Source organism: Sceloporus occidentalis, unplaced genomic scaffold, assembly GCF_023333645.1.
Source record: "Sceloporus occidentalis isolate IW3139 unplaced genomic scaffold, rSceOcc1.0.p SCAF_22, whole genome shotgun sequence".
Classification (NCBI taxonomy): Eukaryota; Metazoa; Chordata; class Lepidosauria; order Squamata; family Phrynosomatidae; genus Sceloporus; species Sceloporus occidentalis.
The window spans coordinates 6,645,518-6,672,110 of record NW_028317002.1 but is presented as its reverse complement, the minus strand read 5'-3'; the positions used below and the strand labels follow the sequence as shown (position 1 = coordinate 6,672,110).

Genomic DNA, 26,593 nt, shown 5'->3' with positions numbered 1-26,593 from the left:
CGATGCGTTTTACCTCTGCCCCAAGACTTACCAGAGCAGACTCCCGGGTGTCTTGTGGGGCCGGCGGGGGACTCCTACGCAATACGCGTATACACGTATTGCGTAGATGTCCAACGCCGGCCCCGCAAGACACCCGGGAGTCTGCTCTGGTAAGTCATGGGGGGGAGGGGCAGAGTGGCAGCATATCTCGGGGGGGAAGAGGAGGAGGAGGATAGTGGCAGCATATCTAGGGGGGAGGAGGAGGAGGACAGTGGCAGTATATCCGGGAGGGGACAGTGGCAGCATATCTCGGGGGGGAGGACAGTGGCAGCATATCTCGGGGGGACAGTGGCAGCATATCTCGGGGGGGGACAGTGGCAGCATATCTCGGGGGGGACAGAGTGGCAGCATATCTTGGGGGGGGGACAGAGTGGCAGCATGTCTATTAAAAAAAAAAAATTCTTTAAAAAAGCACCAAACTTTTAGGGTGCGGCCTATACACGGGGGCGGCCTATATCCGAGCCAATACGGTATAATTTCCCTGAAATGAAGGAGATATATTACTGCAATAAACTGCATTACCTGTGCGTTGGACTGATTGCCCAGTTCGGTTAGCAAAGTATTTCTCATGTGCTATTAAGTTTTTGTTAAGAAAGCTCAATTTTCCTACAATGAAGAACCCTTACTAAACATTTAGGAAGGGATGTGTAAGCATGTATTTGTGCTTAGCTACTGCTACTGTCATTCCAGTTCGCTTTAAGAGTAATATTTCTTCATTTTTTCCTTAACAGAAGGTGAGTATAAATTCATCATCCTAACTGGATAAAAAGTTAAGTGCAGATTTATCATTCTTATAATTTATCATTATTACCAGGTCATTTGGAGTGTCGGAAGAGATCAGAACCTGCTTGGCATTCAATTAAATCCTCTCTAAGGAGCTGGCAACTCATAGGAAATCAGGTAAATTATTGTATATATATATATATATATATATATATATATATATTGACTATATTTACTATATTTTCAACAGAGATATTGTCTTTCTCGTAGTTTGGACTCAGTTTACACAATCAAATGTATTATCCACCTCAAGTGACATATATATATATTTAAATCATCTTCTATGATTTAAGTGGAACAACTACCATCATTTTAATGATGGACGCATCAGCTAGTATTTGTATATTGTACAAAAATGTGAAATATCATGAAATATCATGCATTGACCAAGCAAACCCCCCTCAGTGTGTTATTCAAAGAAAAAGTGCTGGCCCACAGGTTTTAGCAAATTTTAAATTACATAAACTTCCTATGTTACCCTGCCTTTACAAAAGCTGCCAGAATCAACCAACAATTTCATATTTTAATGAAGAGGAATGATGGTGCAGATCTCATGGTTTGGATATAATGTGGATTTCTCATACATCAGTTGTAAATACTATGATGGTTTATTTAGTGTACTAAACTATACAATGGAATTCAGAAAAAGTCAAATATCTAATATAAGAAATAGGGTTCCTAGATATATTATATATTAATATATTTAATATATAATATATAATATATAATATTGAGAAAACAACCACAAATATAATATAAGTCATGCATTTCTTAGTATTTGGTTGATGCCAGAGGAGGAACCTGGAGGCAAGCAATAGTTTCACTTGCACGGCCTTTTTAACTCCTGACGGCGAACCTACGGATTTATGCTTCCGTCAACCCCTGTGATGCTGCGTAGATAAGGTAGGCTAGATGGGGAAGGGAACAGGGAGATTAGTAGACGAAAACAAAGACTAACGCGAAGATTCTTCATGTTGTGTGTCTTCGGAAATCCATAGGTTCGCCGTCAGGGGTTAACTTGGCCTGCAGAGACCACTGGTCTCCCTGCTCCAACAGTTAAAAGTGTGTACGAACGACCAATAAAGTCGCTTGTACAGACCTTTAACTGTTGTAGCAGGGAGACCAGTGGTCTCTGTGGGCCAAGTTGCTGGACCAGGATTTTAAAAGTCTGTACGAGCGACTCTATTGGTCGTCAGCAGAGGGCTCGTCTGCCATAAACCATTGAAGTACAGGTGTACTTCGTTGGTTGATGGCAGAGGAGGCCCCTGCAGGCGACCAATAGAGTTGTTCGTACGGACATTTAAACTCCTGGCGCCAAAGCTGCTGCGTAGTCCATACCGCATTAACCCCGTATTAATCCCTTCTACAAAAAACAAAGAAAAAAACGAACACGAAGAATGCACACGAATATTCGCCTGAACCGAACACAGGAATGGGCGAATATTTGTGGAATACGAAGATTTTTCCCCCCACAAAAACGAACAATTAGAGTTGGCTGGCGCCCAAGTCTAATTATTACTAATATATTTAGACGTGCCGGCGTCTGTACATTGTTTAGTAACATGATTTATATTGCATGAATAATTCTTAAAAAGGAGAAAATATAACATAGTCCTAACTGTAAGATACTATTCAAGATTATGTTTTGTTTGTTTCTTTTAGAGTTTTAAATGTTCTAATTTTTTCATCAATGAGAGGTGAATAGAACACATTGACATAATTAGTTGGCATATTATCAAACTATCGTGATTCATGGCATATAAAATACTCAGTGCCTATACTGCATGATACTCCCTAATAATTTCAGTTCTAAGGTTAGCCTCAAAAACAATAATTTTGACACGTTACAATTGGCAAACAATAAATGTTTTACAGTGCTATAATAACAGAAATAAATATAAATAAATATTTATCCATATGACTGTTAACATATTTATTCAGTATTTTAAATCTTTATTGATTGATTAGAAGACATTAACAAAGATTGAGCTAGGGACATATGGGCTAATACGAAGTTAAAAGATCTACCTTTGACTTTACAATTATATTGTACATTTCATATTACTTTATAACATTCTAAAACAATGGACAGTTCTTTTTCTTTTAACTTATCATTCTAATTGTGAAAAAAAAAGTATTTTCATAAAATCCTACAACAAATGTTTCATAAACATAATAGTTTTATGGGATCAAGTGGTTCGGAATTATTTTTATAAATGTAAATATTATTAAAGAATAATTAAAGGTGCTTTTCATGTACTAAATTGACTACTTTTTTCAACCAAATGCAGCATTAGACTTCTTTAATGCCATTCCCAGAAATAATTCTTTATTGAAGCAAAAATTGGCTTTATTCATATTTTTTTTTAAGGGAACACTTAATTGTGATGTGATATAAAATCAAGCACTGATAGGTTGTTGCCATAGAAATCACTTAACAATGTATGCTGTTTTATGTGCTTAAAGCTGCAGAGGTAATAATAAAATGTCAAATTTGCTAAGGCTCAGTATATTAACATACCAGAGAGTGTAATTAATGTTTTGCCTAAGCTGAACAGAACCTTGCCTTACTTCACTTGAAATATCTTTGAATTCATTATTCGTCCTTGTTTGTTTTTCTCAACTGCGTCTGTATCTGATGATGTGTCTGTAGCCTTTGGCGTAACTACAGGGGTTACAGTGGTCACAGCTGCGATGGGGCTTCTTCCTCCTATATCATCATACAGATTCAAACTAGTTTAGATAGGGCCTCTTTAGCCTGGACCGCACCAGTGTGCGAGTAACTGGACAGCAAGTTGCAGGAGCGGTGAGAGGTAAGCAGGGGCGGGTGGGTAGTATGTATATGTGTTTGTATATATGTATATATGTGAGCATGAATGTGTATGAGTAAATGTATGTGAGCTGTGTACCTGTGTGTGTGAGCATGGATGTGTAATTGTGTGTGTGTGAGAGCATGGATGTGAAATTGTGAGTGTGTAAGCATGGATGTGAAATTGTGTGTGTGTGTGAGCATGGATGTGTGACTGTGTGTGTGTGTGAGCATGGACATTTAGTTGTGTAAGGGCAAATAAAGTTGTTTGGGGGTAATGATGGCACAGAGAAGCTGTTTGGGGGCACTGACAAGCTGGGGCAGAGATGGCACAAACGCTGTTTAGGCGTTAGGATAGCGCTGATAAGCTGCTTGGGACAAAGGCGCTCACAAGCTGTTTTAGGTTAAAGGTGGCATTGTGGGACATGTTGATTGGTGAATTTGGGGTGGGGGCCCGAGCAATTTTGACACCAGGGCCCTTTGGTTTCTAGTTACGCCCCTGTCTGTAGCACTTATAAGTCTATTTCTCTCCATGTTCTGGTTACATTTTTTATTGTGATTAGGGATGTGTGCTGTCTTATTTATCCATGATTTGATATTCACTAAGGTAATCCATGCTTATCTACCCACATTTGTGTGCACCAACCTGTTTTGTCCAACAACTTTGGAAATATTTTGTCCACTGACCATGACTTGATATTTGACTATGCTTAACCCCACCCAGCTATCCTGATTTCAGTGCACCAACATAGCTTGTCTGTTCTTTTTGAAATTCTACTGTTCATATGATTACTTACCTGCTTACCTTCTTCAAGCCACTAGCTGCTGTTTAGCTATATAAAGTTTTTTCTCTGGAAGCTCCAGGTGATTATACTTATCTGGGAGATCAACCTTCTGGAAGGGGTTGCTGTTATTGGCATAAGACTTTCCTCTTAACTGCCTCTGGATTCTCTTTCCACAAGTATCTCCATGGACCAGTAGAATGCTAAATCAACAATAAGTATCTATTTACAAATAATGATAACATATGAACTCCATACCTTCATCACTGTTGTCATCCACAAGAATAATTTCCTTTAGAAGGTGGACAGGGGTGTGATTCACTGCACTATGTACTGATCGCAAAATCACAGAGAGAGCTTCATTGACAAAGATGAAAATTATTGAAATTTGGGGAAGTTCCTTGGGATACTTCAGTTTTTTGCACCTTCAAAAAATACAAAAAAACAATAGTTTTAAATTATATTGTTTATATGCACCACTGTCGTTCAATGAGCATCATCCTGTCTGGATGGACAGAATATACTATATATATAAGTGATGTGATATACAGTCACTCTTTTCCCACAGCAAGAGGGGGATAGAGCCTAGATTAAGAGTTTTAGATAAGCGTTGGATTTACACCATGATTGTGCCACAGATGGCTTATCCAGAAAAATCAGAGAAGCCAAACATGTTTTCAATGTTTAATGTACCTATATTTTCAATGTTTAATCTATATTATATTTGCCCACAAATGCAGAATCTGGAAGAAAATAGACAATAATTTACAGAGCATAAAAAGTCTGCCTATAATTTACATGAACATATTTTGGTTCTGACTACTTACCATTTTTGGAGACTTTTCCCACACTGAGCGTTCATCTACATCTCAATCTAATCCTTGTTTTACACACCAGATACAGATTTTTTTTAACTACCAACCATCTTAAAATCTGCCATATTTGCCAAACCTGCCAAAAGTGTTAGTATAAAGTATTGGTTGCTTTTATGCCAAGTCTATTGCTAAAGTGTTTTTTCTTTTGTTCAAACTGAGAGTGCCCATGTAGTAATCACCCATCAGATGCCTATAACACTGTCTAAAGACCTAACACCACTATCACCTAATGGGGTTCATATTCTGTCAATTATCATGTGCTAGTAGCGGTCACCTCTGAATATATTTTGGAACCCAAAGAAACTGTCATTAAATGCACATTTCAGCCATAATATGCACTTTAATGCATATGATAGATGAGTGGTCCATGTAAATTTTAATTTGGTTTCCTTGGAAATGAATAGACGTATTCTACAAAATCCTTCTTTTATGCACTTGCCTCTTTCCCTCCTAGGTTTGCTCGCTAAACACACTACACACTACCAGCTCCAGGGCTGGCTCACAGGAGAGCTCCAGTGTGCCTAATGAACCACCCTCAAGTCCATGCACAGAAAAAACTGTTATTGACTTCAGTGAGAGTACTTTCTTGCTTCTGATTGACTGCATCAAGCAGCTGAGGGAGGAGCAAGAGAAGGCAGGTTTACCCCACCATTATCTATGTCAGGATGTCACCCGCTGGAACTCCACCCTGGAAATGATAGAGCCTGTTCTAGAGCAGAAGCATGCTCTTCACTCCATGTCCCTTGATCATAGCATTGGGGTGTCCAGCCAATTGGGTAGAGGCGAATGGGCATTATTGGGGCAGGTGGTGGCAGTCCTAAAGCCATTTCGGGATGTGACCGAGGACTTAAGCCAGATCACTGCCACTTTGATCCAGGCCATCCCCTTACTTACCTACCTTGAACAACATGTACATGACTTGCTGAAACAAAATTAAGTTTTTCCAGACAAAGATTAAGAGTGGAGGTTGCGAAGCTGATATAGGAGCTGAAATGTCTCATGGAACCCATCAGGGACACCCCAGAGTATATGCTGGTAACCCTCTGTGACCCAAGGGCTAAGGGCAAGTTGGAGAGATATGCTTGTCTGTGGGGTGCATGAGATGCAACACAAAAGGCGCATGCTAAGCAGCGAGATGCAAGATTGTTGCACTAGACCCACTGAAGCATTATCCATTTGGGCAGCCGCTCTTGATACTTTGGTAGGTACCACTTCATCTCCCCAATGTCAGAGCCATCTGCCAGTGCCTGCCTGCCCAGGCCCAGTGCCCTACTAAAACTGCTGCAACTCTTTGACCGTCCTAACTCTGGGGTGAACCTTTTTTTTATTTCTAGAATTTTGATAAATTCAGTCCTGCTTCATGTGCCCATCATCTGCCAGTGCGCCTGTCTAGGCCCAGTGCCCTACTGTTACTGCTGCTGCTACTGCACCTCTTTGACATCCATACTCTGGGGGAACCTTTTTAAAAAAAAAAAAAAAATTATAATAAAAGGTAAGTCTGGACGGTGTCAGGGACACATCTGAGGCGAAAGCCCGGGAAATTTAATTTGTTGCCCTAAAACAAATGTGCAGTTTTGTTCCCTGTGCACAAGTCTACAATATAATGCTGTTTATACCAACATAGTATAGTTATCTCTCTTAACAGACGGTTAAAAAGTAGCCAAATATCCTACATTTTATTGCATATAAATATAAAATAATGCTTTATCAAGATGAAATAAATATTAATTTACTAACTGAAGCAGCTGTCTATTGGGTTGGCAGAAAGAGGAATAACATTGAAGGCAGATGGAAAACTGTACAAGCAATGTACAACAGTAAATTAAATTAAAAAAAACAACCTTTCATCATATCTGGGTATGTATCCACAAGCCAGTGCTGTTAAAATGAGCTTGGCTATGTCAGTGTCTAAGAATCTTAATTGTATACTGATACACGGGCGTAGGAACCGATAATAGAGAAATCCCCCCCAGGGCTGTAAGCGAGGCAAGTGCCCTCGGTGCACAGCTGCCCGATCAGCAGCTGCAGCGTGCAGGACTGGTTGGGGAGATCACGGATTTCCCTAACCAGTCCAACATTAAAGTAACACCTACCAGTGTGCTCTCTGTCACTGAGTGCCGGGCGATGTGATATGACGTTTATATCCCAGCCCCAGCGCTCAGCATAAACAGCTGTGCGCAGCCGCACTGCACTGAGGAAAGGAGGAAGAGAAAGCAGAAAGGAAGAAGAGAAAGGTAAGAGATGTGCAAAACGAGGAGGGGAGGGGGGTGAGATGTGCAAAATGAGGAGGGGGTGAGATGTGCAAAAGAGGGGGGTGTCTAATGTGCAAAACGAGGGGGGGTCTAATGTGCAAAACGAGGGGGGTCTAATGTGCAAAAGAGGGGGGTCTAATGTGCAAAAGAGGGGGGTCTAATGTGCAAAACGAGGGGGGGTCTGATGTGCAAAACGAGGGGGGGTCTGATGTGTAAAACGAGGGGGGTCTGATGTGCAAAACGAGGGGGGTCTGATGTGCAAAACGAGGGGGGGTCTGATGTGCAAAACGTGGGGGGGTCTGATGTTCAAAACGAAGGGGGGGTCTGATATGCAAAACGAAGGGGGGGTCTGATGTGCAAAACGAGGGGGGTTTGATGTGCAAAACGAGGGGGGTCTGATGTGCAAAACGAAGGGGGGGTCTGATGTGCAAAACGAAGGGGGGGTCTGATGTGGAGAATGAAGGAGGGGGGTCTGATGGTAGATATGTGTGTGTGCATATACATATGGTGAGGCATGTATATGGGCAATGTTTATGAATGTGTATGGGCACTTGGGCAGGCATATGTGTGTGTATAGGGCAGGTATGTATATGTGTGTATGGGCACACGCATATAAGGGCAGTGTATGTGCATAAGTGTGTATGGCCAGTGTATATGTGTATGTCTGTATGGGCAGTGTATATGTGTGTATATAAGGAGTGTATTTGTCTTACAGTGTATACGTAAGTGTAAGTATGTGCAAGGGCAGTGTATATTTATGGGGAGGCATGTGTGTGAGCAGTTTATGTATGTTTGGGCAGGCGTGTATAAGGGTAGTGCATATGTGTGAATACTGGCAAGTGTGTATGTGCAGGCAATTGCAGCGTAGATATGTGTTTTTGTGGGCAGGCATGCGTAAGAGCAGTGCATATGTGTGTATGAGCAGGCATGTCGTACTTAAAGGGAAGAGAATGATTCCCTGTAACACATGTTTAACTCAGGGGCACCTAGGGTTAAATCCGGGCCTATTTCTGGTTAAAATGAGTGTGTGTGTCACTGTATGTAGCATTTGGACTCAAGATAATATTTCGGGGTGCTACTTGGTCTAGGGCATCACTAATACAAAGCGCCACGTGTTAAATCTAGGGGTAGGCAGAGTAAGTGAAGGATGTGTTTGAATGCGTGTCTGGGTGTGATAGCGTATGTTATTGTGCACATCTGTTTTTATGGGTATGTTAGTATGTTTCCAGGTGTGTTATGGTGGGCATGTGTCTAGGTATTTTAGGGTGGGAATGTTTTGGGGTGTATTATTGTGTGTGTGTGTATGTTATTCAAGTGTTTAAGTGTGTGGATATGTTCCTGTGTGTATGACGTGTTAGGAGTCTTAGATGGTTCCTTCAATACATCATAGTAGTCTCTGTGGCCGTGTCCAGTGCGGTCCATCTGTGGTTGTAAGATTTTTCTGTTTCTGTGGGAATATTCTCCCATTCATCCAGTAGAACATTTTATGAGCTGAAGGTGATATACCAAGACATTTTGGACAACACTATGCTTCTAACTTTGTGGGAACAGTTTTGGGGAAGGTCCTTTTCTATTCCATCATGACTGTGCCCCAGTGTACAAAACAAGGTCCATAAAGGCATGGTTGCAAAAATTCCCCACAGAAACTCTCCAAAATCTTGTGGAAATTGTTCCCAGAAGAGTGGAAGCTGTTATAGCTGCAAAGGGGGGCCAACTACATATTAATGTATATGTATTTATAATGCAATGTGATAAAAATCCCTGCTGGTGAAATGGTCAGGTATACCCTACCAGTAAAAATGCTATCCCCCCCAGATTTTTAGGGGTTCCTACGCCCATGTACTGATATGATGCTTTCTATGGTTCGAGGGTTTAAATATTTATCAGAATGCCACTGGTCTAAAAGCTATCTAATAGTTGTAAGATATGATTCACATCTGTATTGCCAAAGTAAAGCATTAAGAACAAAATGCTTTCAATCTACCTTAATGTACTTGTACTATTGCCAGGTATTTTTATTTCAGAATAGCAAACATAACAGCTCACATCCACTTTCAATATATTTCTAACATTGGAGAAGATATTTACAAGGCCATACATTTCAGGAAAAGTATATTTTTTTATATTTTATTCTAAGTGATCAACAAAAGACAAATTGTACTACTATTAAATAATTGGAAATTAAATCCAAAGTGAGCAAACTACAGAGCTCTTTAGGGTTTTCGAGAGAGCAGAAATTGTATGTCATGTGCAGGGTATACAGTACCTGTTAACTGTATAAGCAACAGCAATAAAACAGCCGAGCCATTATGACTGAAGGACTGATTTATTATAAATAAAGGACTGTGGGTATTCAGGGGTGAGCTGGTACCATTCAGCCCAGTGGATAAGTCTAGTCAAGTGACCAGATACCAAATCTGTAAAAACAAAGCCAAAACACCAACGTATATGTAAAATTGGTGTTATCTTTATAAATATTAGCATATTCACTTGTTTGCTGGCTATGTTAAATAGTAAGGGAAGGTATTTTATAAAGCATAACAACTAAGCCAGAAATGACAGTATATTTATAGTGTTCATTATTCCTTTATGGTTGTTCTAGCCAGTTGAGTATCTCCACCCAGGTAATATTACATCATTCACCATTTCAATTTCTACATAAGCACACACAGGTGAGCACTTTCAGGTCTATTTACTAGAATGCAAATTCATGAGAGCTGGCAGAAATGGTCCAAAAAATATATTCACTAATGTCCATTGACTAGAGTCCAATGGGAGCTGAAAAGAAAAAGAAACTCGCTGACCTAGTTCCAACTCAAAAAAAAATTGCTTTGCATCTCTAGGGATGCAACCCCATGTTCGGTGTGAAGTGGGGATGGGGGGTGTGAATATATATAATAAATATGCAGTGTTTATGCCACATCTCCCCATCATCACTCATCTTGTGCCGAGTAGGATATGGGTTAAACAATGGTATATACCCTGGGAGACATAGAAACAATGCCCCTACTCCCATTCTCTGTCCATTGGCTCGAGAAAGAGTTTAATTAACATTAACTGTATTTAGAGCTTATGCCTGTGCTCCTCCCTTCATCGTTGTGATGGGTAAGGTTACAAAAAAAACAAAAAACCTTCCTACCCCTCTACACCAATTAGTTTTCCCAGGTAGGGGGGGATGATGTCCATCCAAGTAGCCTCTGGGTGCAGGTAAGTTGGTGGTGAAACTTACTGTCTACCTCCTTGACACTCAAAGAATGCAACCTATGGGGAAAAGCTTTTGAATTATCTTTGACAGCAATCAAGGTTTGTTAACGGATGCTATCGACTTTACATCTATAGCCAAAGGAAAGAGGCCACCCAAAAAAAAAAATAGCCACACGATGTCAAAAAACAACACAGCAAAAATGAATGTTGTGCCTGACAGTAGATTATGAAATATATACTTTGATTCATCATCTGCCTAAATGTGAAGGAATTATTTGCACCGTCATTGACTTGGAAGTTATATTGGCAGCAAGAAGCGAGAGCTCAGGGAATTAGCACTGGAAACTTCCAAGATATGGATGTCTTACTTCAATAGACCAAATTATGTAGCAATATCTGTTTTACACTATGGTCACTAACACTTCTTCTCTAAAATAAACGTATTTCTCTTTATTCTACAAGCTATACATGGGAGGAAAGAAGGACAAGAGGCATTTGGGTGTAAGGCCACAGTATGTCACTCTGGAAGGGGGGATGCTGGCGTGCAGCAGGGTGCCATGTTTCCCACATCTGCCTTTAGTCACCACCTCTGGCATCAAGTTCTTGGCTTATAGCCAAGCATGCCTCACTGCCGCTTAACAATGGTATCCAGCAAGAAGTTCAAGCGTGTTAGGTCTGTAGCATCAGCAGGGGGTCACTCCCAGCTGCCCTATGTAACCTCACAGTTCCCTGTATATGGCACTAACTTTTTCTGTCCTTTGCGCTGTGCTCCTGACCTTTGGACTGTTTATCAGATCAACCATTTGCCAGCCACCTGCCATACTGACCCTGGTCTGTTTATTGGATTAACCATTTTCCCGCCACCTACCCTAATGACCTTGGACTGTTTATCAGATTAACCCTTTGTCTCCCCCCTGCCATAATAACTCTGGGCTGTTTATTCGATTAACCCTTTGCTTGTTGCCTGCCATTCTGACCCTGGTCTGCTTATTGGATAAACCCTTTGCCTGCTGCCTGCCGTACTAAGTAATTTTCAGATTGAGTTATACATTCAGTTCTGAAACTGGATTCCTTTATTTCTACTCTTCTTGCTAGTAGGTTTGATAAATGGAAAATTAAAGGGATGGTTTATTATTCCAAGAGAATCACTATTATACTTGCAATAAAATGAACAGACATATAATGGACTATGATTTTCTGTTTAACAGCCAGAACATGCTGTTGCATATAAATAGTCAGCAAATTTTAGATCACAGAGATCAATTGTAAGCTAAAATAAATGTCTCTCTCTGTGGGATATTACTGTCAATTTTCCAGTGGAAGCTATTGATCAGTTGGCTTTGTTAGAGCTCACAGCTATAAATCCCAAATCTTGTGCTCACTGCACCAAGAAAGTTTCCAATGTTTATTGACTCAACAACTCTAGAACATTGAAGAAGATGTCATATCATATCAGCTGCACTTTGTATTACCGAATAACATTTTTTTTATATCACTTTAGTGTAATGTAAAACAGAGTCATTTGCTGCTTACCTATAACTAAACTGTGTAAACAACACGCTCTAAAGGAGTACAAACTCTAAAACCAGCATCCAGAAAATGTAAAAAAAACATGCAGCAATGCTTCTTAGAATGCAGTTTGACAACAATACCTTATATCTTCTAATGGCCTCTAGAGGGAATTATACTAGTAGTTTATAGCTATATGATTTGTCCCTTGGATAGATAATGGCCTTTTTTAATGGTCTGATTAAAAAAAGCTTGTAAAAACAATGTACGTGACTGCAGCAGGAACATTATTTTCTAATATTCCCACACACGCACGTTCTGGATCATTTAAAAGGCTTTTATTCATCTGTTGGTTTTTTTATGTATGTATCTACTGCACACCATTTCAAGTGTTCAAATTAGGGCACTTGCGCTGATGGGCGTGGCTAAAAAGGAGGTGAAGCCTCACAGGAAACAGGATTGGATCTGTGATGGAAAACAGAACAGGGCGCCCTCTACCAAACAAGTCCAAAAAAATATGGAACAATCCAATAGGAGAACCAACCAGGTTGCTAACATAATGATACCCAAATTATGTACCACTGATGACTCAGAGCAGCTGGAATGAAAAAGTTCACGGTAAGTTCAAGGGTTAAGCAAAAACATAGTTGGGGTCACACGCAAAGGTCAGAGGCAGAAAGCAAAAAGCATAGACTAATATTCAGGCACGAGTCAGCAACAAAAGATCCATACCATGGTTAAAATCAAGGGAAGTACTAAGGGCACTATCACATCATATAATGAGGGTTTACATATCACGATAAATAAACAAATGATCAGACACTCCTATTAACCTAATTAGGGAGCGGGACAAAATTTATATCATAGCCCTTTAACAGGGTTACGACTATTCATATTGACGTCTGTCGCGCATACGAGGATTTTCGTCACAATGTTCTAGTGTGCAGCCTGCTCCGTAGCTGACTCTCAGATGTGGAGATCCGTGTCTCCATACTACGAGGCTGAGAAGCCCCTACCAGCCCAAATAGCAGTGCCCTTGTTTGTCTGGACCTACCACAGGTAACAGGAGGGATGGGTCACAGGAAGAAGTGGACTGGGCCAAAGGTATCACCTCTTGTCCACCTTACCCAAAGGTGACAGCATAGAAATCAATTGGTTTTAAAGTTGTGATCATCAGGGAAGATCAGAGGATCTCCCCAGCTTGCCCATAATGTGTATATGTATGTAAAAGCAGTGTGGAGAGGCATGTGTAAGGGCAGTGTATGTGTGTATGGACAGGTGTGTATGGGCAGTGTATGTATATGTGTGTGTAAGGGCAGTGTATGTGTATATGTGTGTTTATGAGCAGGTGTGTGTAAGGGCAGCATATGTGTGTGTATGGACAGGTGTGTAAGGGCAGTGTATGTATATGTGTGTGTAAGGACAGTGTATGTGTATATGTGTGCTTATGGACAGGTGTGTGTGTAAAGGCAGTGTGTAAGGGTCCTGGGAGGGAGGCTAACATTAGCCTTTTTTCATTAAAAAAAATATCTGCTGTTGTTGACTACTCTTCCAATGATACTCAGTCAGCATTATGGTGGACACCTGGCTGGCTGAGAATCATAGGAATTGTAGTTCACAGCTAGCATCTGCAGCTTTACTGTTGACTGCACTAACCATGATGCTCAGCCAGCATCATGGAAGCAGTATGTCTGGCTGAGCCTCATGTGAACTGTAGTTAACAGCACATGATATGACAGGTGTTAGTTGTGAATTTAAACTCCCATAATGCCTAGTCATGTGGACACTGGGCTGGCTGAGCATCATGGAAATTGTAATTCACAGTTTACATCTACTGTTAACTGCACTTCCCATGATTTTCAGCCAGCATCATGAAAGTAGTATGTCTGGCTGAGCCTCATGGGAGTTCAATGTGTTCTTTATTTTTAATATGCATGACTGTGGTAACAAAAACGTAGCGTGTTTTAAGTAGCGATGCAAGCGCGGCATTGTAAAGTGCAACCGGTTGTATTGATGAGTTCCGCGAGAGCGATTTTAAAAAGAAGTGTCCCTCTTTCACATTTTGAAATGTTGGGAGGTATGCAAATATACCCCTCCACCTTTCTTGCTTTTTCTATCCTTCCTAAATAATGTGTAACCATTTAAGTTAACTGCCCAGTCATGCATCTTACTCCACCATGTGGGATGATTTTAAATAGAAAAATCAAACAGTAGCAGTCAATGCTTTACAAATAAATTAAAGTGCATTTATCATACTTAACAAAAGAACATTAGACCCTTTCCATAAGATTTTAAATTTCATTTTTAACTAGATATAAGTGAACTTAAGATACGTCAACTGCTGACGCTATGAAATGCAATATGACAACTCACTGATTACAGTTAGAAGTGTATCTGTATCTACTCTAGAGTTTTACCATCTTACTACCAGGCCTTTGGTACAGCCTTCTAATCTACATGATATGTAACAAGAATATAGAAAACCTGGTAACAAAATATACATTGAAAACATATATACACACCTACAGATCTAGGTTATTCTGCATGAGCTAACTAGTTATCATCTGGTTCCTGTTGAAAAAGTTACATATTATCTTTTAACACAGGATATTTGGTGGGCATTTCATTTTTAACAAAGGGAATATGTTCATGGATCTGTAGAGCTAGATATAAAAACCATTAAAAAGTAAAGCGTTTAAGTCAAGTTTGTATACATGTGTAGACAAGGCACTTTAATTCAACAAAATCTATTTAACACTTTATTTACTCTAAGTAATCGGGGAAGTCCTAAAACTCTAGTGTCGCTGAGACGATATAAAGTTATTCCACAAAATATGACTTACTTTGTTGGTCTATAGTCTGGTATAGACCGATCCAGTGAAATTTTCTCACTGAGGTAGGAATTGTAGCCATATTTTTCATGTGGCTCTTTGGCTTTTTCTGCTTCATCAGGCGTAAGGGTGGAAGGAAGACCACCTTTTCCTCTGCCACTATAACCTTCAATAAGTCCAAGGGACTTGGATAAACCTGGTAAAAGAACAAAAAAGTTAATATGATAACTTGAAAGTTTTTACCATAATGTCTAGTGTTTTGTCAACCACAATCAATTATAATGATGTCTAAAAAATGCATATTGAACTTGCATGCATACATTTTTTATTTCAATTAAGACAACTTTTTATGTACTATATAAATTTTTTCCCAGAGGAAATGTAAAAATTGTTAGTATAATTTGGCAAGGTTGATGGGGGACGTATGGTAGCCATAAACAGTAATTACATCTTCATGAAAGCTTACGTAAGACACCTGTCACGATTGCGACAATAAAAACAAACATTATGTTGGAAAGAAATGAACAAAATAAATTAATATAACCAGGTTAACTACAATTGTTTAGCAATCACAAAAACAATTCCCTAAAACTATTTATTTTAATAGGGTTTTTGTTAGGAAAAACATGCCAGAAAACACCCGTAGAGTAAACGTGAATCCAGCAAATATGATTTCTCTATTATGCATTGGTTGACTTAGAATCCCTGGAAAAATAATGCCTAGAATCTGTTGTTATGTTTTCTTAATGACAGCTCTAGCATAAAGCAAAATAAGGCAGTTTCTGGGTTCCCAGTTTGCCTATATTTGGACTATATGTCGCTCACTCATTCACTTTTGATAATCTACAACACGCCGTGAAAAAAAAGATATATATTGTTCTTTTTTCATTCTTTCCTTGTGACAAACAGCAAAAAGTATAAGACCAAAATTCCTTCTTAGACCCACTAAAGATTATTGGTAGTGAATTGGAGCAAGTTTGAAAATTGATAGTATCTAAGTGAACAATGGAATGACCTTAGGTGGGAGCTAGAAAGACAAAAATACATGGAACAGTTACTTACTCAATGTAACTGTCAGGTTCTCAATATATATGTTCCAGTATAAAAAATACCAGGACATTAGATTTTGGAATGCCAAACATTAAAGTGTATGTTTTGATTCCCTATTTGTTGCGGTACCATGTGCACTAATGTCTGACTAATGCAGAAGAGGACACATGATACCAGGGGCGTAACTAGAAGCCTCAGGGCCCGATGCGAGAATCTGTTAAGGGCCCCCGCACCCCCAATCCAATCTACCCCCCCTCACACCATCTACCCCCCTCTTCTCAGGCTATCTACCCTCTTCCTTCTCACTATCTACCCCCTCCCTACTCCCTCTCACACTATCTACCCACTATATACCCCCCTCTCACACTATCTTAACACATATATTGTTTGAAAAAGGCATCATGGCATGACATAAAATGAAATAGCAGCTCATGAGCAACCCTACCAGTGATATCATGTTTACTGCATTACCCCATACATTATTTGTAATGTTACCAGCAGTCTAAAAAAAGCTTAGGTATTGCTGCAGACTCATTCTTTTAATCATTAATTTCTCCCGACATGACCCACTGAATGATTTTTATTTGAATTAATGATCTCTTCTTGAGTGTACTGCACATGCAAATTCAATTATTCCCTTTAGAAGTTATGATAAGCTTTTCATTATTGGTGTTTGACTGTAATATTGAGTAACTTTTCTTTAAAGAATATATGAGGGTGTAATTATAAAGGTTAAATGTTAGCAGGTCATGGTAATTAGTAATCTCTACTCTCTACATTAAATTACATCTCAGCCAGTGATTAAAATAATTAGTTATAACATGCCGCATAATGCATCTGGAGTGGAAACTTGAAATACAATTCACCTGCAAAACCCTGCTGCATTTCACCTATTCTATTTCTTGATCTGTTATGAGCCTTTGTATAATTAGCCTAGAACAATTAACCTCTTAGATATAATGATGTAAACAGAGAAATGCAAAAAAGTGAAATCAATACAATAATTCACAACAGATGCGTCTAAAAAGAAATCAAACAACAGGAAAAAATATAGATATAATGATCATACTAGCACCAACCATCCTACAACCTTTAAAATGCAGCAGTAGTTATATAATCTAAAAAAAAAAAAGCACACAAATAGTAATGGCATTGGCTTTTGATGAAAGACTATCACTATCTGTTCTATTAATCTCAAATATGTCTTGGATAAATGGATGTGCAGGTTTGCAAAAAAATAAGTGAGCACTGCTTGCTTTTCAAAAACAAAATCTGTGTTTTTTGAATGTTTCAAAGGTACTAACTAGCCAAATTGGCTGATGTTACAATGCTAACTAGTCAAACCTCAGCATTGGCTCAAGGAACTGTACACGAGCTGAGCAGGACTCATCTGCAACATAAAGAAAGTCCTTGTATGGGTCCTAGAGTAATTCACAAGGAGAAAACTGCTAGAAGACAGGAGTTTTAGCTGTTCCAGCTTCATCTGGCATTCCTCCAATCATCACAAGCTTGGCTGAGCTAGGCATTAGACTGAAGCCCTGCTCTAGCCAACTCTGGCTTGCTCAGCTATAACATTAACAGAAACTCTGTTACTTTGCTATGAGATTTCACAGTTGATTCTAGCAGTTCCTCTGCCAAATAGGTGCCTTGGTTGATTATCTTTACCTCTTTACTGATGAAGTCAAGTGCCAGTTGTGGAATCGTGAGTTAGTAATAAAAAACTAGCCAATTAGTAAATATAGTAAATAGGCTGGCCTGACTGCTCTGAAGGATACACATTTTAAAGCACAAAAATCCCAAACACATTTTAAGTTTAACTTTCAATTAAATGTTTTTGAATGAAAATTGGTGAAACATGCAAATCTGTATTTTTGTAATGCAGGATAATGTTCTGTGTGTGCTATGACATAAAGCTATTAGTGTATTTTAAAATTGACCCACTCCACCCAAATATGTTTTAAATAGCAAAAAATAAATTAATGTCTTCTGCTTAGTATTTTTAAACTCATGTGGAAATTTTTTAAATATTATAAACTATCATTATATTTAACTCTAAAAAAGATTGCTAGTTTTGTAAACTGCAGATGAGAGTATGCAAGGGAAACAAGTTGAATGCAAACTGGCATGTCCTTGAGTGGCACTTGCAAAAGTTACAATACAAAACATCAAGTTGGACCTGAGCAGAAGGCAGAAGGTAATAAAATCAACCCGGGAGGAGAGTATATCCACCCCACCCCCTATCTCATGGGATGGAGGAGTAAAAACGTATGCAAATACCCAATGGGAGGCATTAACCCCATCCCATGTCTCCTCACCCACTATCCTACTCCTAGTGGGTTGGGGGTTTATGAGCAAAATTAAACCCTTTGGGGGGGCATCTGGGTTTTAGGGTGTAGTTATTCATTTGGAGATGAATGGCATGCATTCTCTCCACTCAAAGAAAAAATGTAAATCGTTATGACTTCATCTAAATGTTGCATCAACTATAAAACAGTAACATGTATAAACTAAAGCTGCACAGGTAATGTTCCATATTTTGATTTCTCCCATGTTTTCTTATGAATTAAAAATCTATTTTAATAATAACAACAATGAAAACATCGCTATTCCTAAGATTTTGGTAAATTAGTTTCAAACCATCAAACCATGGACCATCAATAACATTATCTTTAACTGCATCCAGCCAATACGGTTGTTTCAAAATCCAGGACCGTTGGTAGCCCTTCAAGAGCACCAATAATGTATAAAAACGTAATTCACGTGGATTGATTGATTATTTTGTATCAAAAGTCGCCCCTCCAGAAGAGTGAAAACACCATAAAACCTAGTCTGGGGAATTTCCCAGGTATGTATATAACAAGTATTATCAATACTACTGCTAATACTGATGTTATAGAAAAGGGACATCTTTGTTGTTTATGTATGTTAATATAATGAGCTGGTAATAAAAAGAGAATACATTTTGTAAACACCACCATTTTGTGGCTACTTTTTAAATATTCCTTAGATTTTAAATCTTAAATATGAAATACGTTGTTTTACAACAATTGTAAATGTGGCACTTAAAGTAATTCAAATATGGGCAACAGAATTAATTTAATTTCCATTACAAATGAGCCATAGTCAGGCAAGATATGATTGCACTATACAAGTCTCTTAAAGGTCAATACTAAAAAACCCACAATTTTCTTTTTTTTTGTGTGCTCAAGGGCCCAATAGTTGATGCAAGGTCAAAGCTTTAAGTAGATGTTACCTTTAGCAAAAGAAAGTACTATTTACAATAACAGTAAGTAAGCAGGACTTTATTCATTAGTAAGGTTTAGGGGTTATATAATGTAAATATGAAATTTAAATGAACAGCATTTTGTATTAAATATACATGTTGTTGTAGACACTTTTGCCAACGTAGACAAGTCTTGTTAATAATTTCTTTCTCATCCTTAAGTAACGAGATAACATATGTTTACCTGTCTGGATGCTAGGAAGATATTTACTCTTGTGTAAATAAGAACTTTTTAGCTTAGTCTATGTTTGATGTGGATTAGTTGTACCCACTATATGCTGAGTGTTACATTTTCCTTTGTAGCAATCCCCCTGTAATAGTATTTAAACCCTCTTGCAACAATGAATAAATTGAGAAGTGACTGAGAACGAACACCTTGTGTGTGTCTGAATTATTTACTTCTCCCAGATCTGCTCTTGCCACTCTGAAGGTTCTGCAGATTTACTCAAGAGCTCCCTGGAGGCTTTCGGCTCAAGAGAGGTGTCCCCCATAAGAGGAGGGGCGAAACATTTTCATATAAGAAATATTTATCCTTTGAATTGTTCAGGAATACATACATACATACATACAGGAATACATACATGCATTTTATAAACAGGGGGCACCAAAATCTGAACCAGGGCAGCAGCTCTTCAGGACCTACCTGTAACATCCATAGTATCATTTGAAGGACAGCCTGGTCTATGATATTGTTTTCTGTGTGCTTTTAGAGCTTAACTTAATTTAAATGAAATAATTTGTGCATTTAGTTTGGCACATTTTTCTATGGCAAAATAAATCTACCCTTTAGTATACCTGCCAACTAACATTGCTTGTTCCTCTTAAGGCTACTGACACAGTGTTGGCATACTGGAAATTCAATTAATGAATGAATCCACTTTACACTTCCAATGGCCCGTTAGCACATGCACTCAGGGACGCTCTACAAAGTTAATGAAAAACATAAACATCAATGGCTTTCTGAAAAATGTATATTGCATGACATTTCTCTTTTTTAAGTACTGTTTAAACTTCTAGTATAGAAATAAAAAGCACAGAAAGAATGCAGTTAACAGAGAATATAAATGTTATATATGAATTGTGGATACATCAGGAAACAGAGTTCTGATATTCTCTTATACATTGTCAAACAGGCTACTACCAGCCTGGAGGATTGGGGAGAAGACATCACCACAAGCACAGCCATATTACCCTTAGTTCACATGAGTGCAAAATGAAGGCACTTGCAGTGACGTCCTCTTCCCCCGGTTTGAGGATTAGGGAGAGCATGTCACTACAAGCTCCACCATATTGCCCTCAGTTGGCAGTTTCAGTGACAAATTTTAACATAAGATCATTCCATTTGTTAGATCAGGTTAGATCAACAGTTTTTTTTTATGATAGCTATCATGCAAAGGCCGTATTTACAAACACTTGATCTAATCTGATCTAACGAATATCTATTAAAATCCATTACAATTTTCCAAAAAAGAAATAACAATTTGGGACAGATGTAGCGGATTCAGGACCACAATCCCAGTCTCATTCTCTGGAGAATGCGTACTGTATATGCACAGCATTGTGCACACTCGACCTCCCAAGCTCCACCCTTAGTGTCCTGATTCACTGGGGCAGAATTTGGGAGGTATGCAATGTACAACAAATACGCCGTGATTTAACATGGAAGGTATGAATGATCTTTTACCAAATACATTATAAGTATGGTCTTACAATATCGTATTCCAATGATCAATTATTAATAACAAAGCTCTAACAAATCAAATTATCTTTTGTTAAAATTATTAAAATGGAGGTGAGGTAAAATGACCCCCTGTCAGGAGAAGTATAGAATAACATTCTAAGGGAACCCTTTGTAAATAAATTGATGAACCCTTTGGAAATAAAGAAATTTAAAAAAAAAACAATAAAATAATATATACTTAACATCTAATGTTATAAGTAACTAATAAACTTTTTTCATGAATCCTAAATACTGTTTATTAAAGGGAAAGGTTGAAGATCCAAGCTCATTTTAGTGTTTTGAAATACCATAAAGAATATTTTAAGATGTTAAGAAAATGTGAACATGTTTCTAGTGGGGGAGAAACTGTCAAAATACGAAAAGCTTAACATAATTAACACATAATGCACTGGCAAGGGATTTAACAGACAACATTGGCCCCAGACTAATCACATATAAAACAATGGCAAAAACACAATAGAGGCAAAGGTATTAAGGAAGTAACACTTAAAGGTGGACCAGATGATGAGTCATTCTCACGCAATACACATACATAATGAAAACAAAAATATTACACTTTAACCCCTGCAAGTTCTTATAAAATCCCAATTAAGTCCTACATAATTTTCCCCAAATGGAGGTTGAGCATTCATTATACTACCATATCAGCTGCATGTTAATATATATGTCATTCCTGTTCACTAGCAGTGGTTGCATAGATACCAGACACCAGATAAAGGTTGTTACCATGAAAAAGTAGCTAAGGGAAAAAAAATATAATAATAATAATTAAAAAAAAAATATATATATATATATATAAATATATGTCACATATCATTCTTCCTATGAGATTATATAACATTTTGCTACATCAAGAAACGATGGTTTGAAATACATTTTGATTGATCAATTTGGTGTTTTCAGTTGCATTAGCCATAATTAAAAATATGCCTCCATTAATTGTGGTTCACTAGAATTGTGTTTAACCAAAAAACCAATGTCTTTAAAACGATTTGTACATCACATACAGTGCTCTTTATTCATTTTGTATTTTATTTTTTCAACAATGTAGTGCTGTTGCTAGGAAAACCCTGACTGCATAAAATCAATCAACAAAAAAATATTATACACAGATTTTGTGCTATCTCTCTGTAGTCAAGTAAATTGTTTTCCAACTCATTTCAGCTATGACACATTATATCTTAATAATCACAAGTGACATTTTGTTATGTGTCTTTTTTACATCCATTTTTTTACTCAGTTAACAGTTAATAGGAAACACTAATTAAATTGAAATTTTCATTCGTAGACAATGACAGGTTCACACTAAGATATAAGCATTTTGATCAATGGCCAAGGTTTGATACTGGCGTGGTGTAATGTAAACATTTCATGTAAAGTGCTGCCCTGCAACATTCATACCTGCAAACCGTCCTGAAGTTGCAGAGACAGTCCCGGTTTTTGGGTCCTTGTGTTTTTGGGTCTGTCCCGGCATTAAAATACTGCCTATGTACAATGAATTACACTGTGCACAAAGCAGCATTGCATTTAAGTAGTTTATGTCTGAGAGACACACACAGCCTGAACACCGGTAAATAAGCTCAGGGGCATTCAGTTGCCAAGGAGCTACAATCATACTAGGGAACTTTCTAGCTCTGAGTACCTGGAGAACCTCCTTGCGGGATGTGGGTGGGCAGTTCCGCTGACATTGGTGGGCAGTTTCCTTGTCAATCATAGGAAGTCTATTTTATATCTCAGTCCCTGATATTTTTTGGCTTTCTTCTAAACACAATGTCTCACATCAGGTTTTCCTCTAAACTACTGTATGTACAGAATGGTCTTCCTCACTCTCTCATGAGCTCATTCTTGTTTACTCTCTCATGCTCTGTTTCCCTTCTGTCTCTGCTGACCACATGTACTTCTGCATCTTCTTATATCTTCTATGTTTTATCTTATCTTCTCCTATCTTCAGTCTTTTATCTCCATCCACATCTTCGTGGACATACCCTGTCAGGAACTTCCAGCAATATGGTGGTGCTTGCGGTGACATCTTCTCCCCAATCCTCAAATTGGAGCTGAGGACGTCACGAAAAGTAACCCAGCAGAGCAGGGCCAGCCCAAGGCAAAATGCTGCCTAGGGCGAATTTTAAAATGCCGCCCCCCCCTTATTTACCCTTCAGCAGTCCTGCGGCGAGTCTCCCTGTTCGGTCTCGGTGCCTGCATGTAATGCGGAAATCTTCCGGCACTCAGCATTACAAGCTGGCACCGAGACCGAACAGGGAGACTCGCTGCAGAGGAGAGAGAGAGGGGCGCCGAGCGGGTACTGACAGCTTGGTAAGCTGGTCGGCGCCCCTTTCTCTCTCTTTAGCGTAAAAAAAAAAAAAGGGCTTGGGGCGGCGAAGTGCCGCCCCTTCAAAAGTGCCGCCTGGAGCGGTTGCCCCACTCGGCTCCATTGTCGGGCCGGTCCTGCAGCAGAGTCATGTAAAGTGACGTAAATTCACGGGACTCCGCTGGGTTCCTGGGCGGGATAAGAGAAAAGACGCTGTGTGGTAGCAACACAAAGGCAGCCTTGGGGGAGAGCACAGGAAATCTGCAGATCAGGTAAGGGGATTGACCAAATATGTTGCGGGAGCGGGCAGGATTGGACACATATGTTGCGGGAGTGAAACACATACATTGCTGGAGCGGGCGGTAATGGTCAGAAATTCTGTGGGAGCAGGCAGGAGCAGGATTAAAAAAAACAGTCCCACGCAGGGCTCTACCATAGAGTTCTTGACTTTGGCATGTGACTTTTGATACAATTAAATCATCCTTGTCTAAGCAGTCACTCATTTTTTGTCTCTTTCCCCTCAAACTCCTAACAGATTGTAAACTTAAAGAGTAGGCCCGTCCAGTGGCATACTTTGGGGGGAAGGTTTGTCCTAGGAGGCGGTCATCAGGGGGGTGCAACACTGGTACACAGAGGTCCCAAGTCTCCCAGAAATTCTCTCTCACAGCGCCCAACCTTCTACTCCGACACCTTCTGTACAGCCAGTATATAGTAGGATTTGTGAGAAGTGGCAGATCCACTATAGTATCTCAACAATTGATCATATTTAAAGATCATTATTCCTTTAACAAAATTTCATATTATAACAAAAGAATTGTAAAAAATATGACAATTCTTCTTTTCTTTTATTGCCTTACAGTGAGCTTATTTGCTTGTAGTATTAAGAACTATGTTAAAACAACACCCATTTGTATGCCCATTTTAAATTTTCTGCCCACCCCCCTCTCTCTGACTGAACTTTAATTGATTGCAGTCCCCAGAAGCAAGAAATGCAGGCACTTCCCCTGCCTCCCAACAGCTAGTGAGCCAGAGAGAGTTCTAGAAGGATTAGGACAGTATATCAGAGCACAGACCCTGTTCCTGGGTGTACAGATGCTTGTTGGGAGGATCCTCGTTCTGTATTTGGGATTGTGTTAGCAGGTGGCTTGCTGCAGAGGATTAATGAGACTGCAAGCCTGCGACCAGGAGAAGATCTAGTTCCTGAGCATGGCAAGGTGTCATTAAGAGTCAATATGTCTGAAGACAGGAGCCATGCACACAAACAGCAGACAGAAGCATTAGTCCACAGGGGCCCCAACACATGTTTCAAGTTGTGGGTAGGACATGGACAGTTTGAGAGGGAGACTGGGACATTATGACTCTGTATACTGACATTTGTTCCATATTGTTTTCTATTATTGTGTCCATATTTGATTGCGTTACTGTTATGTTAATAATACATGTGGATATTATTTCCATATCCCCTACATCTGGTATCACTGTTGTTTTTTCATTCTGGCAAGGATACTCTGGGTTCCCATTCAGACGAAGGCACTGGCAACCCTTAATTTCTTTTGTACCCGAAACTCCCAGAGTTCATCAGAGCAGGATTAAATTCCTAGTCAAAGCCCCAGAGAGACATCATGGAAGGTAGGAGGTCTGTGGATGCAGCTAACCAGGAAAGGGCTATACATTTTTTAGATACTTCAAGTAATTTTTGCACTTCTCTTTGGCAGCAAGGGAATGAATGAGATATGTTTCAGACGCCAACTGTCAGACAGCTTTTGGGATAATCAACTAAGATGTTCAACGCTGCTTCCGACTATAAAATAAGGTATGATAAAAAAGCATTACATATAGAAAACCCATTACTATGATGGAGATATGATTTTTAATATAGATTGAGTCTTAGAACAAGTCTGTCTTACTACAATAACAGTCTACAATGAAGAGGTTGTTTGGTGCTAAGAGATGACAGGGAAATGATTCTTACTATAACTGATATAATTAAATTGTTGATAAAATAAGTATTTGTTTGTGATACCCAACACTTTGAATGATATTGAAACTTGAAGACAGAGGAGCAGGTTTACTCTTTATTTGATGTAATTTTAGTAAGCTCTTAACTTGACTTTGCAACACTGTGTCTAAGTTAATGATAAACTATAAGGCTGTCCACCTCTCAAATTCTTACTGTTCTATTTTTTGTTTGGCAGGTATCATCAATTTATTAGGTTATAATATACTTTTATAAACTGTGAATCTACTGATCAAAAATGATAAAACATTGCATAAAAAAAATTATATATATATATATATATATATATATATATAGACTTTCAACTAATGTAAACAAATAACATAGACACAAGGTAAAGTTATATCTATAAAAAATGGAAACAGTGGTCAATAAAAAGTATTATGATTTTGATAAAGTCGTTGTGCACCTTTTTCTCATGTAATTGAACTCTTTTGCTCAGCAATGATGACTAGTTATTGATTGGTTCTTTTCCTACTTTTTCAATTAAGTTCTGTTATGGTTTGTGACTACTGACATTATTTCAATATGATTCATGCTGCATATAACCAAGAACCTTCTCTATGGAAAGTCCTTCAAATATTAGGTAATGTGCCCTTACATGATCATCAGATGATGTTAGTGATAAAAATAGATAGTAGTGATAACTAATAATTCAACATCTTCAACAAAATAACGTGGTAGTATTGCTATCTATCATTCTAGGGAGGTATTCTAACCCTACCCATAGTATTGAGCCTCTTCAGTATCGTCTTAAGTATATCTCATTTCATGGCTACAGGCCAGATTTGTCGGGGAAACTACTATTTTTAGGCAGGAGTGGATAAGGGGTATAGAAATGGTTACCATCATGCCATGTTTCACTTTACCTAAGTTTTAAAATATCTGGTTTCTGTGACCTATCACTTAGTGAATGTTCAGGCTAGTGCCATACAGACTATCCATTCCTCTTCTTTGGCTCTCTACTTTCAAGGGTAGTTTAAAAAGTTAAGTTGTATTATTTATTAATGAGGTGTTATATATTTATTCATTAGTGGATTCAATTTCAACAGCACTAGGAGTGTGGTCTTTCTCTTTTTTTATGTCGCAATATTCCTGATCCTGCCTTGG

The 26,593-nt window shown here is 38.7% G+C and overlaps 1 protein-coding gene across 1 annotated transcript in view; it reads right to left on the bottom strand.

Moving 5' to 3' along the window:
* The window catches only part of LOC149300930 (polypeptide N-acetylgalactosaminyltransferase 17-like), a 169,075-nt gene that overhangs the window by 82,020 nt on the left and 60,462 nt on the right, over window positions 1-26,593 (bottom strand). Inside the window, exons 2-3 of the mRNA XM_089484554.1 lie at window positions 15,097-15,280; window positions 4,672-4,838 (exon numbers count right to left, since the gene is read on the bottom strand). Coding sequence (XP_089340680.1) covers window positions 4,672-4,838; window positions 15,097-15,280 — 351 coding nt within the window. The remainder of the gene's footprint in view (window positions 1-4,671; window positions 4,839-15,096; window positions 15,281-26,593) is intronic.